Source organism: Cynara cardunculus, assembly GCF_001531365.2.
Source record: "Cynara cardunculus var. scolymus isolate 2C chromosome LG 10, CcrdV1, whole genome shotgun sequence".
Classification (NCBI taxonomy): Eukaryota; Viridiplantae; Streptophyta; class Magnoliopsida; order Asterales; family Asteraceae; genus Cynara; species Cynara cardunculus.
In genome coordinates, this window is record NC_037537.1 from 16,632,876 (window position 1) to 16,646,903 (window position 14,028).

A 14,028-nucleotide genomic window follows, 5' to 3' on the forward strand; every position below is an offset into this window, starting at 1 on the left:
TCTGCTTTGCAGATAGCTTGGAGTCACCGCATTTAAACCTCTGTGCCACAAGGGGATTTTTATTCCTTCTTGGATTTGAACCTGTGACCTTCTGGTACTTTTGACCTTCGGAGCCAAACTCAAACCAATCAGTCACCATCCTTGTGGTTACCAACGTCTATAATTAGAGTTTAATACAAGTAAACAGGTAAATTGTGTAGAGAAAATATAATTAAAAGTGATGTCTTGTCCAAGTTGAGAAATATCAAGCGTACAATCAGAAGCAACAATTATTAATCAATTAGATAAGAGTGGAGTAACCCACAAACATACAATCAGAAGCAACAATTGTTTCAAACCATCATGGGATTTGTACACAATTTGAGTTGCTTTCTTACTTTTTGATCATGGTCATTAATCTATACATATAATAAATAAGTAACTGTAGTGACACGTGTCCTCTTTCTGGTGAGTCGTTAACTAAATATGTAAACATATAATAAAGGTATAGATGCACCACACCCTTGAGAGCTAAAGAGATCAAATAGCAACCAAAAGGATAGATTCACTATACCATTTGATCATAAAACATTTTCAACTAAATGCAAACCAATTTTCAACTGACAACTATTTTCTATGGCCCACGTAGCTCTATGTAAGGGCCGATCGTGTCCGCAAGGAGTCCAATGCCTAAGAGTGCGTTTGAAGACAAGATAAGAGAACTTGTTATCCCATGTTTCATACAATATCAGACTACGACAAGACATGATTGAGCAGACAAATGCATTTTTTGTTAAGCGGAACAAAAATCAAGAAGATGTGACAACATTAGTAACCACAAGTCATACAAATAAGAGACATTCTTAGGGGTCGTTTACCAAACAATTACCCGGTAAGCGCTTACCGGTAAAATTTAACACTATCATTTACTTACCGAGTAAGATTTTAATTCACAAAAATGGCATCGTATGCAACAATTTACCCAATAAGCGCTTACCGTGTAAGATACTTGGTCCTTGTTTCATTCTTACCGGGTAAGATTCTTAGTTCTTATCATATTCATCCCATAAGGTAATGTAACTTGGTAAGCATTTACTAGAGTAACGTTTGGTAAACGGCCCCTTAGGCTATTTTTTTAATACATTTTAACTTCTAATGTGTCATTCAAATTTGCAAAATCTATTTTCTATCTACTTAATATTCATAAAATACCAATTTAGCAAGTTGCAAAAATATTACTTGCAAAATGTTGACATGACAACCAAAAAGTGACTTCCATGTGAGATTTTTTGCAAGTAGCACTTTAACAACTACCATTTTATGAATATTATATTTAAAAAAAAAAAGTAAATTCCACAAATGTCAAAGTACTACTTGTGAAATATTACCCATTTCGATTAATATAAAAAAAGCGGCTATAAAATGAATTGTTAAAGGTGAGACCGGTTACGGTTACCGATCATCCAAACCCGTTATGCAAATTTCATGAATTTAAGCAAAAATGTCTTCAGCGAAAGGTAATAGTTCGGTATCGTTACAGGATTCAGTATGGAATTGAAGTTGCTCGTAGTTTAGCTGTCTCGAAGCTTCATACAGACCAATGCCAACACTAACAGATAGATTTAGACATCTTACATAAGTTTCGATCATCGGAATTTTAAGTAACCCGCCACCAAGTGGTTCGCTTTTGCAGTCAGCCAAAGCTTCAGGTGGTAGGCCAGTGGTTTCCGAGCCGAATACAAGCCAGTCCCCTCTCCTGTACGAAAAGTCCTGCATGCATCCAAACTTGAGTTCATAACAACCAACACCATAACTAATGCAAGGATGGTCACAACCAGAGACGGACCCAGAATTTTTTTTAAACGGTAGCACCATTTGACCATAAGAAAAAAATATCGAATTTTTTTTTCAAACGGTGACTCCGTTTGACTATAAGAAACAAATATACATAATTTTTTTTCAAACGGTGGCACCGTTTGACTATAAGAAACAAATATACATAATTTGTTTCAAATGGTAGCACCGTTTGACTAAAAAAATGACACTAACATGATTCGTACTTGGGTGTGAGGTGGAATAAAAGCCTTGCAAACCAACTTTACCAAATAAAACTTGTTCTCATTGTAGTTTCAAAATACATACGGTAGCACACAACAAATTAATACGGTTGCACCGTTCACGAAACCTAAATTTTTTACCCTTCGGCGGAGAAACGATACGGTGGCATGTGCCACCCATGGCACCTAACTAGGTCCCCCCATGGTCACAACTCAAGCGCAAACTGTTTTTCAGCCTTTAAAAAGTGAAATTAAATATCGCAAGTTTTTAATGAAAAATAATAATAAACTATAATCTGACTCGTAATCCGTATAAACAGATTTACAACACAATTGTCAACTCGACATACATGTTCTCCAATGTTACAACATCAGTATATTACTGATCAAAATAGGTACATGTTTTCGGCTTCTCTTCCCATTTTTGAGAAATATAATCTATTTGCCATAAAAAGTCAAGTAAGGCATGGAAACATGTATGTTATACCCGACCGCGGCAGGTTCTGTTGTTAACCTGACTTCCGTTGCGAACCGGGAGACAAACAAGAGGTCGCCATGTGTCTCGAACATTCATGGGATATTCATCATGAATGGTTTAAAAAATCCAGTCATTATTCACTGAATGGGGACAAGTGTCACGCTCTCATTCGTCACCCGGTTCATAACCGGAAATCAGGTTTGCAACTGAACTTTCCAAAACCCTACCCTAATTATTGTTTTCAGTAGAACTATGATCACATATGTAGGATATTCCATAGTACATTTAAAGCCAAAATAATAAGAAAAGATGTCATCCATTTATACCATTTTCCTTCATTTTTCATTTTACAGGTCTCATCCTAACTTCTCCATATATCAAGTAAATAAGCCTATAATAACTTCTTAGTTTTACACGAGCAGACCCATAAAAAATGAAAATGGTACACGGTGTAAATAAACCTATAATAACTTCTTGTGTGGATCAAAAAGTAATTTCAAGACGTTAAAGGTCATAACGAAAATTCAGGATGGTTGGGCTCAAATGGGCATTATCCTCGTTTCATCTATGACTATAATGCAGAGCAGTCGAGTGAAGATATTAATGATGCAGGTGTAGGTTTACTTTATGATGGAAAGCGTAAAGATGATTATTAGAAAAATGTAACGAGTCCAGGTGACGTACTGAATGAATGTTTGTCCCTCTTTTAGTAAATGCCAGCAGCCTTTTTTCACCCTTCTGAACATTATATATAATCAAAGTCATGAATAGGTTATACGAGAATAAGGTTTAACAAAAGCTTAAGGTTTTGAAGCACCTGTTGCTTGAAATAGTCACGAAAATCTGTCCACGAGCTGTGTACTTTAACGACGACGTATCTGATGTGAAGATCAAGGGGAGAACTAAACAAGTGTAGATTCCATATTCTGAAGTGAATTCATCAGTTTGCATAAGCACTAGTACCGAAATAAACTTAAACCCTAAACCCTTTATGAAGAACGTTTCGATTTAAAACGGCTGTGATGTTTATCGGTCCATATATGTACAAGGATACGGCCAGTAGTCAAGCCCAGCTCGCTTTAGTTTTGTATCATCCACCTCGAATCCCAGCGGCTGAAGGAGAAAGAAGTTGGCAACGGTTAAGCTGATGGATCATAGATAAGACACCAAAAAATACACAATTGATCAAAGCTCATAGGTCTTTGTTCTACATTTTAAGGATCAAATCAATAATTAAGTACATAAAACTATCTTATGTTGATCCAATTTCACACATAATTAACTTCTATTATATAGAAATTTTCTTATTTAGAATGAAAAGTTAACATATGCTTGCCTCAACCAGGTGTAAGCCAACACCTGATGCCGCACAACTTCTAGCAATGCACCCAGTGTTCCCAGGAATCTGCAGCGGATCATAGAAATTTCAGAAACAGCTACAACAATCACTAGAATGTATATGCCTATGAACTTGGAGAAATAACTTGACCAGACTTAAGACGTGTGGAGAAGTAAACGATCAAAGTCATTGAATAAAATATAATGATCTATTTTTAAATTTCAATGCTCGACTTAAAATTTGGAACATGTTTCCAGATACAAAGGCCATACTATGTTGAACTTCTCAATGTCCAAAATTTAATAGGAAATTACATGTTGTTTGCTTACTCTCTGTAATCCTTCTAAACTTCATTTCTTGTTGTGCATACTTCTGGGGTCGTTTATGTTCCCAAATTATTTGGCAAAACCGTTTTCGTAAAAGAAAATTTCTTTTTTGAGAAACGGCCTCTACCATGAGGTAGAGGAAAAGTCTGCATACATTTTACTCTCCCAAGACCCTGTTCCGTGTGTGATTTTACTAGGTACATTTGATTTGGTTTCGTTATACGCTCTGCAAGGAGTAACTTGACACTCAAAATGCATCTCCTTTTTGGAGTTGTGCATAGCAAACAAAAAGATCTACATCTATCTTTTCAAATGGACACATACACTAAACTACATATATTTTATTCTACCGGTCCAATAAAACTTCCAACATTCTAACCCCCAAATGGCTTTAAGGACGCGGTTGGTATATGGAAAAGAACGGACAAGAGTGAGGTAGCTGATGAAAGATGAGAACTCAACTGAATGGTAGGGTTTGGTATTAGAATGATCAATCCAAGAAGGAATTACAGGTTACTGGTTTTTTAGACCAGCTTCTCCCAGTGAAAAAAATAAATTATCGAATTCCCACACACCCTTAATCACCTCTTAACTTTAATATATACTGGTCCCCCCCCCCCAAAAACTAGGAAAGCAAATAAATGTTGGATCGATATGCTAAAACAACCAAAGTTTATTGATAATTTTGAGAATTCACACTTTGAAATGTGTACAAATCATACATACTTATAGACACCGAAAAGGTGCCATCGAACCATCGCAATGGTTCGGCAATGAAAGTGTTGTTTCATGAACAATCACATCCTTTCGTGAACAATCGCACCTCTTCGTTAATAACTACCAATAACTACCTATATATATATATATACATATATACTATTTTAAATCGAGATTAATCTAACATTCACCCCCTTAATCTCGATTGTGTTGAACAAGATCTTTAACTCCAAGTAGTTGCCTCATAGTGGCGAATCTTATCCTTGGAAGTGGCTTTGTTAGAATGTCAGCTCGTTGTAGTTTTCCCTTGATGTGTTCAATAACTAGGTCTTCTTTTTCAACGCATTGTCGTATGAAGTGATACTTTGTATCAATGTGTTTGCTTCTTCCATGAAACACTGGATTCTTCATCAGTGCTATTGCAGATTTGTTGTCCACATAAATAGTAACCTTTTCTTCCTTAGTATCGGTGATATGCTAAGCAGTCTTTTTAACCAAAGTGCCTGAGTTGCTGCTGCTGTTGCTGCAATGAACTCTGATTCACACGAGGATAATGCCATTGTTCCTTGCTTTTGAGTGTTCCAACTGATAGGTGAGTTTCCGAAATAGAAAATTATTCCAGTTGTGTCTTTTCCTTCTTGTGTGTTAACACCATAACTGCTGTCGCTGTAGTCGTGTATCTTGTTTCCTCCTTCATGCCCATAAGTTATATCATAGTCCTTAGTTCCTTTGATATAACGCAGCACTTGTTTGATTGCCTTCATATGCTGCTCCTGTGGGTTTTGCATGAAACGACTAAGTAATCCTACTAGAAAACTTAGGTCAGGTCTTGTGTGAAGTAAATATCGTAGACATCCAATTAGGCTTCGATATTCGGTGGCGTCTACGGGTCTTTCTTCCTTTACTTTAGTAAGTTTGAGACCTGGTTCCATAGGTATCTTTGCTTCATTGCAATCTAACATACCTATGTCACTGAGTATCTTGTTTGTGTAACTAGTTTGTTTTATTGAGATTTCACCCCCTTTCTGTGTAACCTCAATACCAAGATAATACGCAAGTAATCCAAGATCACTCATTTCGAACTTCTTCTTCATCTGATCCTTGAAAGTTTCAATCTCTTTCTTTGAAGTTCCAGTAACTATCAAGTCGTCAACATAAACTCCAATCAATAGTGTTGATGTCTTGTTCGTTCTTGTGTACACTGCTTGTTCTAATGCACATTTCTTGAAACCGAGTATCTTCAGTGTGTTATCCAACTTGGTGTACCATGCTCGAGGAGCTTGTCTTAACCCATAAAGTGCTTTCATGAGTCTGTAGACCTTTCCTTTGTCTCCTTCTTTTATAAAACCTTCAGGTTGTGAGACATAAACTTCTTCCTTCAGTTCGCCTTGCAGAAATGCTGATTTTACATCCAGATGATGTACTTCCCATCTATTGTATCCTGCTAGAGCCAATATTAATTGTATTGTCTCTATTTGTGCTACTGGAGCAAAAACTTCATATCGATCCAACATTTGGAATTATTTAAATGTCAAACTTTATATTATTATTTTAGTATAAGGTTTATATTAAATTAGGCTAAATTAAAGAGGATGTGACACCTCATTATGTAAATAACCGCCGGGTAGTTTTAGGAGGTTACCGGCGTCGATTATGGCATCCCATGCCAACAGACATGTCCCTTGTATTGGCGCCGATTCATCATGTTTATATACATAAAATCGGCTTCCATGTTACTGTGTATACAATTTCCCATTATTGAATAGAAGTTTCTTTCTCAAGTGATTGTTTTCTCTCTCAAATTATAAGTGTGTGTATCTAAGTGTTCTTTCTGCAAATGGGTTCATCTGCATCAAAGAGTTTTGGTCGTGAAATAGAAAGCGGCAAAGTTCCTAAATCGGAACTTACTAAAGGTTCGCAATCTTCATCCTCAGCGCAACAGTGGTATCAGAGCCAACGGTTGGATAAAAAACGGAAGCAAGAACAAACAAGGAGGAAGTCGATGAGGATTCTTCAACAACTTCGCGAAACACGTGCACGAGTCCATGGAAACGAGAAAACGGCGAAGTTGCGATGCAACCCGAACAACAGTCGTGAAAGGAGTGAGACAAGAACAAAGAAACCAACATGCTATCGATGCATGTTGAAGGGGCATTTTGCCTGGGACTACCCGAGGAAGATGACGCGTTCGATGCAGAAACAGTCGATGCTACATACGGCAGAAGCCGGAACAAGCAGCAACAATCAGATTCCTCGAATTTTTGGTCTGCTGCCCTACCAACAGACGCACACCGAAAGAATCGTCGTAAATGGAGACTACTTGGTCGTAGGTACGGATACGAGATCTTGGAACACAATTTGGTACGTAAATACTAAAATCTCGAAACACGTCTCCTAAAAAGGAGATGTTCGATAATTTTAAGAAGTGTCTCTTCATCAATGATGAAGAACGTCACTTCGATCCTATATATGTGCATGGTATCGGTGAAATAAGTTTGAATACGAACGAAAGAACGTATGTCATACCTTACGAATCATTCGTACCGGAAGTTAATATCAACGTTCTGAGTATGAAGCAACTTATACTCCAAGGTTTCTAAGTGGGAGTGATTTGAAGTGCAAAATCACTCACATGTGTGACGGTTCCAAGAAAGAAACGAGAGAAAAGAAGGAATTCGTGAGTACGGATTCGAAGATATGTGACAAAGGGAAGAAGCCAATGATCGAGGAAGGAAAAATCGAGATTCGTAGGAGTTTTGTGCCTGTACATATTAAAACTCTCGACGACTTTACCACTTTCATGACTTTGGTCAAGTGTGACCGAATTGCTTATGCAAATAAGCAATTTTTCGAAAGGAAATTTAGCGAAGCATTCATATGGTTTTTTAAGATCAAGGACAATGAAGAAATCATTGTGCCACCAAAGGTATCGGGATTGGAAGTGTGTCTATTCGATCTTTACATATCAATCATAGGTCATGGAGGACACGAAATCATCACCGTAAATGGACTTTGAAACGAGATCGCAAGAGAGCTTTGGTTTTCCGGAATGTTATGGTGAGGCATTCAACAGATTGTTTATAGATTATCTTCTGCACCCACACGAATACTTTGTTTTTGCTCAGAAATGGTACGGAAAGTACACGAGCATTGAGAGTCAGAAGTACGGGAGTGTGCCCGACAGGACTCAAGACACAAAGGGTTGTCAGGTTGACGATGGTATAGGTACCTCGGATGGTAGATGCACCAGAGAGAATGGTCAGGAAGACCGGAACGCCACTAAGACATCAGTTCAACTCAAGGACAGCAAGGTATCAAAAAGTGTGCAGGCAGAAGACGAAGACCCGAGCATTAATGGCTACTATTCGGAGGGAGACAAGGACCCGAGCGATGATTTAGCTGAAGGTGAGGATTTTGTGATCATACTGTGAAGATTCAATATTAAAGTTGCTTGAAGACGTTTTGACATTTAGGAGGGAGATTGTTGGAATTATTTAAATGTCAAAACTTCATATTATTATTTTAGTATAAGGTTTATATTAAATTAGGCTAAATTAAAGAGAATGTGACACCTCATTATGTAAATAACCGCCAGGTAGTTTTAGGAGGTTACCAGCTTCGGTTATGGCATCCCATGCCAACAGACATGTCCCTTGTATTGGCGCCGATTCATCATGTTTATATACATAAAATCGGCTTCCACGTTACTGTGTGTATACAATTTCCCATTATTGAATAGAAGTTTCTTTCTCAAGTGATTGTTTTCTCTCTCAAATTATAAGTGTGTATCTAAGTGTTCTTTCTGCAAATGGGTTCATTTGCATCAAAGAGTTTTGGTCGTGAAATAGAAAGCGGCAAAGTTCCTAAATCGGAACTTACTAAAGGTTCGCAATCTTCATCCTCAGCGCAACAATAAACAATTAGCACTAGTCCAATGGCTTTGGATGCCCTGGGCAGAGAGCCAAAAAGATGCCCTTACTCCAATTAAGCAAGAACTCAAGAAGACATTTGGAACCTAGTCAAACTAGGCGGCTCATCCCCATGCCGGTTATTAGTGGAAAAAAAATTATAACAGGGGACATAAACCAAAACCCCGAACAACAAACAAATATAAGATTACCTATTCATCTAAAACGGTGTCTTTGTGCACTTTGTGAAGCAAAATCTTCAATTAATCTATCATAGTCAACCATTGCTAAAAACTGACTTTCAATGCTCAAAATTGTTAACCCGTTAAGCCTCTCCTGGCTCATGGTAGTCCACAAATATGACTTCAATAGCTTTAATTTTGAAAAACTTCTTTCGGCGGATGCTACCATGACTAGTATGGTTAACAAAATCTTGTAGGCAAGCAACACGTGTAGGAACATATCCACCTTTCGCACAAACTCCATAACTTGAATAGACGTCCAAGGCTTTTCTTCCCCGTATGCTTCATATGATATCATGTCGTGCAAAATTTGTAACTCCGTATAAAGATATTTCCCATCAATATCAACATCATCGCCATGTGTGTCAAAGCAATCTCAAGATTCAAACAACATTTCTTTAATTCATCATCTTTCAATTTAACCAACTTTAAAGCATCAAACAAGAACCCAAATATAAACTCAAAATGTTTCATTTGTTCAAATCTACTTCTTAACTGAGAAAGTGTCATATCCACTAAAACTAGAAAGTAATCAGTTTTAAATGATTCTTGGGAAGATTGTTGTTGTCTTTCAGTATTTGGGATCTCATCAAATTGCTTTTGTCTACAAACATAACGTTTTACAGAAAATTCGGGTTCAACTCCAATGTTTTCTGAAATTTCTTTAGCTTCAATAATAGCTAAGTCAAACCCATTGTCCCTATACCTTCAAAATAAACAACCAATCCTTCCAAGTTTTTTACCGCAATATCTAGAAGCATATCTTTTGACTAACTAAATTGATTCTATATAAGATCTCATGTCAAATAACCAAACTTGAAATAAATTCAAAATCACCATTTATCAAAGATTCAACATCTCCACACACTTTTCCGTCTTCGCATACATTGGCTAATTTTATCAAAGCATTTTTTATATGGTCAAGTGGAGTTTTTATTGCTTTCCCAACGAGTAGCAGATAAGGACTTCAAAGTCAAATCATCAAGATATTCAAGTAAAACACTCCACCAACTTTATGACGAGTTTGCCATATCACACAAAACTAAATTAAGATAATGACATCCACATGGCATATAAAAAGCTCTAGGGTTTATATCAAGCAACCTTTTTTGAACACCTTGATGCTTTCCTTTCATATTAACCCCATCATCATAACCTTGTCCCCATACACAATTAATATCTAAATCAAGGGTTTTCAAAACATCTGTAGCACATCAAAAAGACCCTTACCAGACGTATCTTCTACTACCAAAAACTCCAAAAAGAACTCTTCTACTTTGATAGGAACACTCGACACATCTTATAATCAAAGTCATCTATTCTTTATGACTTGCATCAGGAGTGCAATCAAGAATAACTGAAAAATATTTTGACTCCTTGATTTTTGCAATAATTGCACTTTTCACATTGAATGCCAACATCTAAATCAACTCATTTTGAATTTTATGAATAAGATAACAATGTTGAGTTTCTTTTTCTTTAATCAAATGAAAATGGTGTTGCATGATAGGGTCAAACTCAGCAATCATTTGAAGAATGCCTAAAAAATTACCAAATACACCCTAAAGGATGATTTTGTATGGTCAATTCCCGTTCTGTCCGCCTCCCACGTACCAAATACACCCTAAAGGAATTGTGACAAAGCATTTGCCTTGTATACGCTTCCAATTCCGTGGATATTTAGAGAAATCTTGTGACCCAGACCAATATCATCATGGGAAATATGTAACTCTAAAATAAGAAAATTACAAAAATGTAAATGCTGCTACTTTCAATTTTACTGGGGCTGGTAGAGTGTCAAATTTATACAGCATAGAGTCCAATTTGTGCAAATTTACTCTACCAAAAATAAATAGAGGTTGTAGAACAACATGCAATGTCACAAAGGTAAAACTCTGCCCCCTCCCTCTGGTTTGGTTTGAAGGAATGTTTGGATTTAAAATCTCAGTATTTCATTGAAATCCCACAACCAACCGATTTAGAAATCTCTTGGAGATGGCTTGCCATTTCAAATCCAAATCCCATGGATTTCAATTATTTCCATCTGCATCTCTACCCTGCCTCATTCATCAAATCTGCCCTAATCTCTCCATCGCCTCAGCATCTTATCGAAACAAACAAAATTTTACAAAAAATGAAATGTCATTCCGTCAAACCAAATCGGCCCCAAGTACATCTACCCTTAATTCTGGCAAATTTCGGAAGGTGGAATCAGATGGTAAAATAGAGTGAACTGTTAATCCTAGAATTTTAAGAACATCTTCGGTAATTCACAAAGGCAATGGGGTTATCCGAGTGAACTCCAACCACCTCAGCTGGGCAAGAAATGCTTATTTTCGGTGCTGTTCCGGTTGAAACTTAAGCAATAGAAATACATTGAATTTACCTGAGGAGAAACCAAAACGACTTGAAGAAGTTTACCCTCCGACGCTTTGCTTCCCGCCACACCAATTCCATCAACCAAAGACTCACCGGTTGAATTTTTAGCTGCAAAATACACAGAATGATAAATGTCGCTTGCAATTCATCAAGACTTGTGACCTGTGATCCTCATTGGAACCATGAATCACTTCTCAAGATCGTTTGAAATCAAATAAAAGCCCAATTTATCAAAGGAACTATGAAGAGAGAGAGAGAGAGAGAGAGAGAGTATACACAAGGAACAAGGGAGAGAGGAGCGAAAGGAGTGATGAGAACGAAGAGAGTGGAATTTGTTCTTGACTTGAAGCAACAAGGATGGGTGAAGACTAAATGGAGCTAGTCTAGAAGAACGCAAGTAAAACGGCGTCGTCATAAAATCTAGGGTTCTAAGACCCGCCATTGTCTCCGTCCGATCTGCTCTACTCGCCGGGTGTTCGTTCACAACAGGCATACAAGATGTGGATTTGTTTTTTCATTCAAGTGCCTCAAGTATTGTAGTTTGCCAACTTTGGCCCCTAGACTATTATTATTCCAACTTCGTTATGGTTCAATTTTATAATTTACAAATTTAATTCGCATCCAAAATATATATTTATTCTCAACGTTTTTAGTCCAAAAGGTGAGACTAATTCACGTCAATCTAATTTTGTAATTTTTCATTTTACATCTTTTATCATATTAACATAAATAATTATATATAAACAAAAAACACTTAAAAATACATTTTTTTTTACAAATTATATTCTTATAACCGTTGTATCAATATCTTCAAAATGAACTCAATATTAAACACTTTTGGATTTAATTGTACTATTAAATATCATGAATATTTACGAATTAATTTGTTTCAAATCATTACGCTTTATTTTTACACCTTCAGGATATTAAGACCATAGATCAACTAAAATACATTAAAATATGTAATAATTTTTCGTCTATATCTTTAAAATAAGCTCATTATTGAATATTTATGTATTTTATAATATTATAAAATAACATAAATACATACTAGTCTATACTATCTATATATATATATAATATATTAACAAGCATGAATAATGGTTATTGTAGGAAAAAATCAGGTATACAAACCTATATTAGGTATCGTTACTTACATCTATTCAAAATTTATCAGATACATTGTACAAGTATACAACTAACATCTGTCATCACGCCGTCGCGCGAGCACCTTACTAGCTAATGAAAGAGACGAAAGTTTTTTCAAGATTATGTCAAGTAATAAGGGTACAAATGCAATGAAAGCTAAGTTATCCATAACTTTCATGACCATTTATGGTTTTTTTACCTTTACACTCTTATTGTGAAAATAACTGGAATACCTACTCGTTTATTTGTCATTTGAGAAAACAAAGTATGGCAATAGGGGGAAAGTTGTGAACAATTTATTCCTTCATTCACAACAAGTTCATCTTTTCTCTCTCGACACACAAAAGAAGATGTATATACGTCTGTAACGTTTCAGAATAACAGGGTAACGAGATTATGAATGGCTTGAAAGGTCTAAGGGTAATGAGATTATATTTTGTTGTTGTATTCACTCTAACTTAGTTTTAAAAAAAACTATATCCTATGTAGGGGCGGACCTATTAGGAGCTAAGCGGGCTCCCATGCACCCGCTCACTCGATTATTGCAAGAGAAAAAAATTTAGGCGTCTGAAAGATGCACCAACTTGATCTTGGGGGGTGTCTTTAAATACTTTGAAACAATATATATATATATATATATATATATATATATAATAGATACGGAACAAGGGTGTGATGGTTGGATTACTATTTCATATGTAAAAGGTCATGGGTTTGAATCTTATTTCAAATGAATGTTAATTTTTTATCTTTTATTTTTGGGGTCTAGGGCCAGACTGAAGCATTAACTCAGACCTTGCAATGCTATTTCGGAAAATATTAACAACAAAAATATTTAGTTAAAAGAATCAAAATAAGCATTACTATTATTATGGCCAAAAAAAAAACTTTTTGTTAATTTTTCTCTGGTTCTAATTTTGTTTTCATGATTTATGTCATTCCCAATGTCAATTCATTTTAAAAAATCATCGTTTTTTATCTCATTTTCAAGTCAACGTTTATTTATTCTAAAGATCAAGGTTGATGCCATTTGAAAAAAAAATGTACTTTATTTCTCAAATCGATACAATTGATTTTTCCTTAAGTCAGACTGTGTTGAATTTCTCCCTAGGTTAAATTGTGATTGTGTGGACCTTTCACCCACCTTAAAGATGCACTAATTCAAAGAAAATTTTGGGTCCGCTAGGCTACAGTCCGCCACTGATCTTATGTTTTGATCATTTCTTAGGATGACATCAAATTTTACAATAAATACTAAATTTGATATAAAACAAATTAATTCATAGGCATTCATGATATTTAATAGTATTATTAAATCTAAAAATATTCAATATGAGGCTTAATTCGAAGGTATTAACGAGACGATTGGTGTAATTTGTAAAAAAAAGAGTCGTATTTTTTAAATGCATTTTAGTTCATATACAATTATTTATATTAATATGATAATGATGTAA

General features: G+C 35.8%; 1 protein-coding gene across 2 annotated transcripts; it reads right to left on the minus strand.

The window, feature by feature from the left end:
* Nucleotides 1-1,438: 1,438 nt before the first annotated feature.
* On the minus strand, nucleotides 1,439-11,897 carry LOC112519585 (putative tRNA (cytidine(34)-2'-O)-methyltransferase). 2 transcript variants are annotated; one of them, XM_025127784.1, is made up of 7 exons: nucleotides 11,702-11,897; nucleotides 11,433-11,533; nucleotides 3,851-3,919; nucleotides 3,569-3,627; nucleotides 3,332-3,392; nucleotides 3,199-3,249; nucleotides 1,439-1,749 (listed from the first exon to the last, which is right to left on the minus strand). In XM_025127784.1, the coding sequence occupies exons 1-7, from the start codon at nucleotides 11,865-11,867 to the stop codon at nucleotides 1,471-1,473; spliced, it is 786 nt and encodes a 261-aa protein (XP_024983552.1). In that variant the 5' UTR covers nucleotides 11,868-11,897; the 3' UTR covers nucleotides 1,439-1,470. The 2 variants fall into 2 exon arrangements, with proteins under 2 accessions (XP_024983552.1, XP_024983551.1); XM_025127783.1 differs by having other exon boundaries at nucleotides 3,199-3,252.
* Nucleotides 11,898-14,028: the final 2,131 nt, after the last annotated feature.

Bases quoted from the DNA above. Each gene is read 5' to 3' on its own strand.
- LOC112519585 (XM_025127783.1), bottom strand. From the start codon at position 11,867: ATGGCGGGTCTTAGAACCCTAGATTTTATGACGACGCCGTTTTACTTG. The intron at 11,534-11,701 runs GTATACTCTCTC...TGTATTTTGCAG, and splicing joins CTCTCTCCCTTGTTCCTTGT to CTAAAAATTCAACCGGTGAG. The intron at 3,920-11,432 runs GTAAATTCAATG...GATCCGCTGCAG, and splicing joins TCGTTTTGGTTTCTCCTCAG to ATTCCTGGGAACACTGGGTG.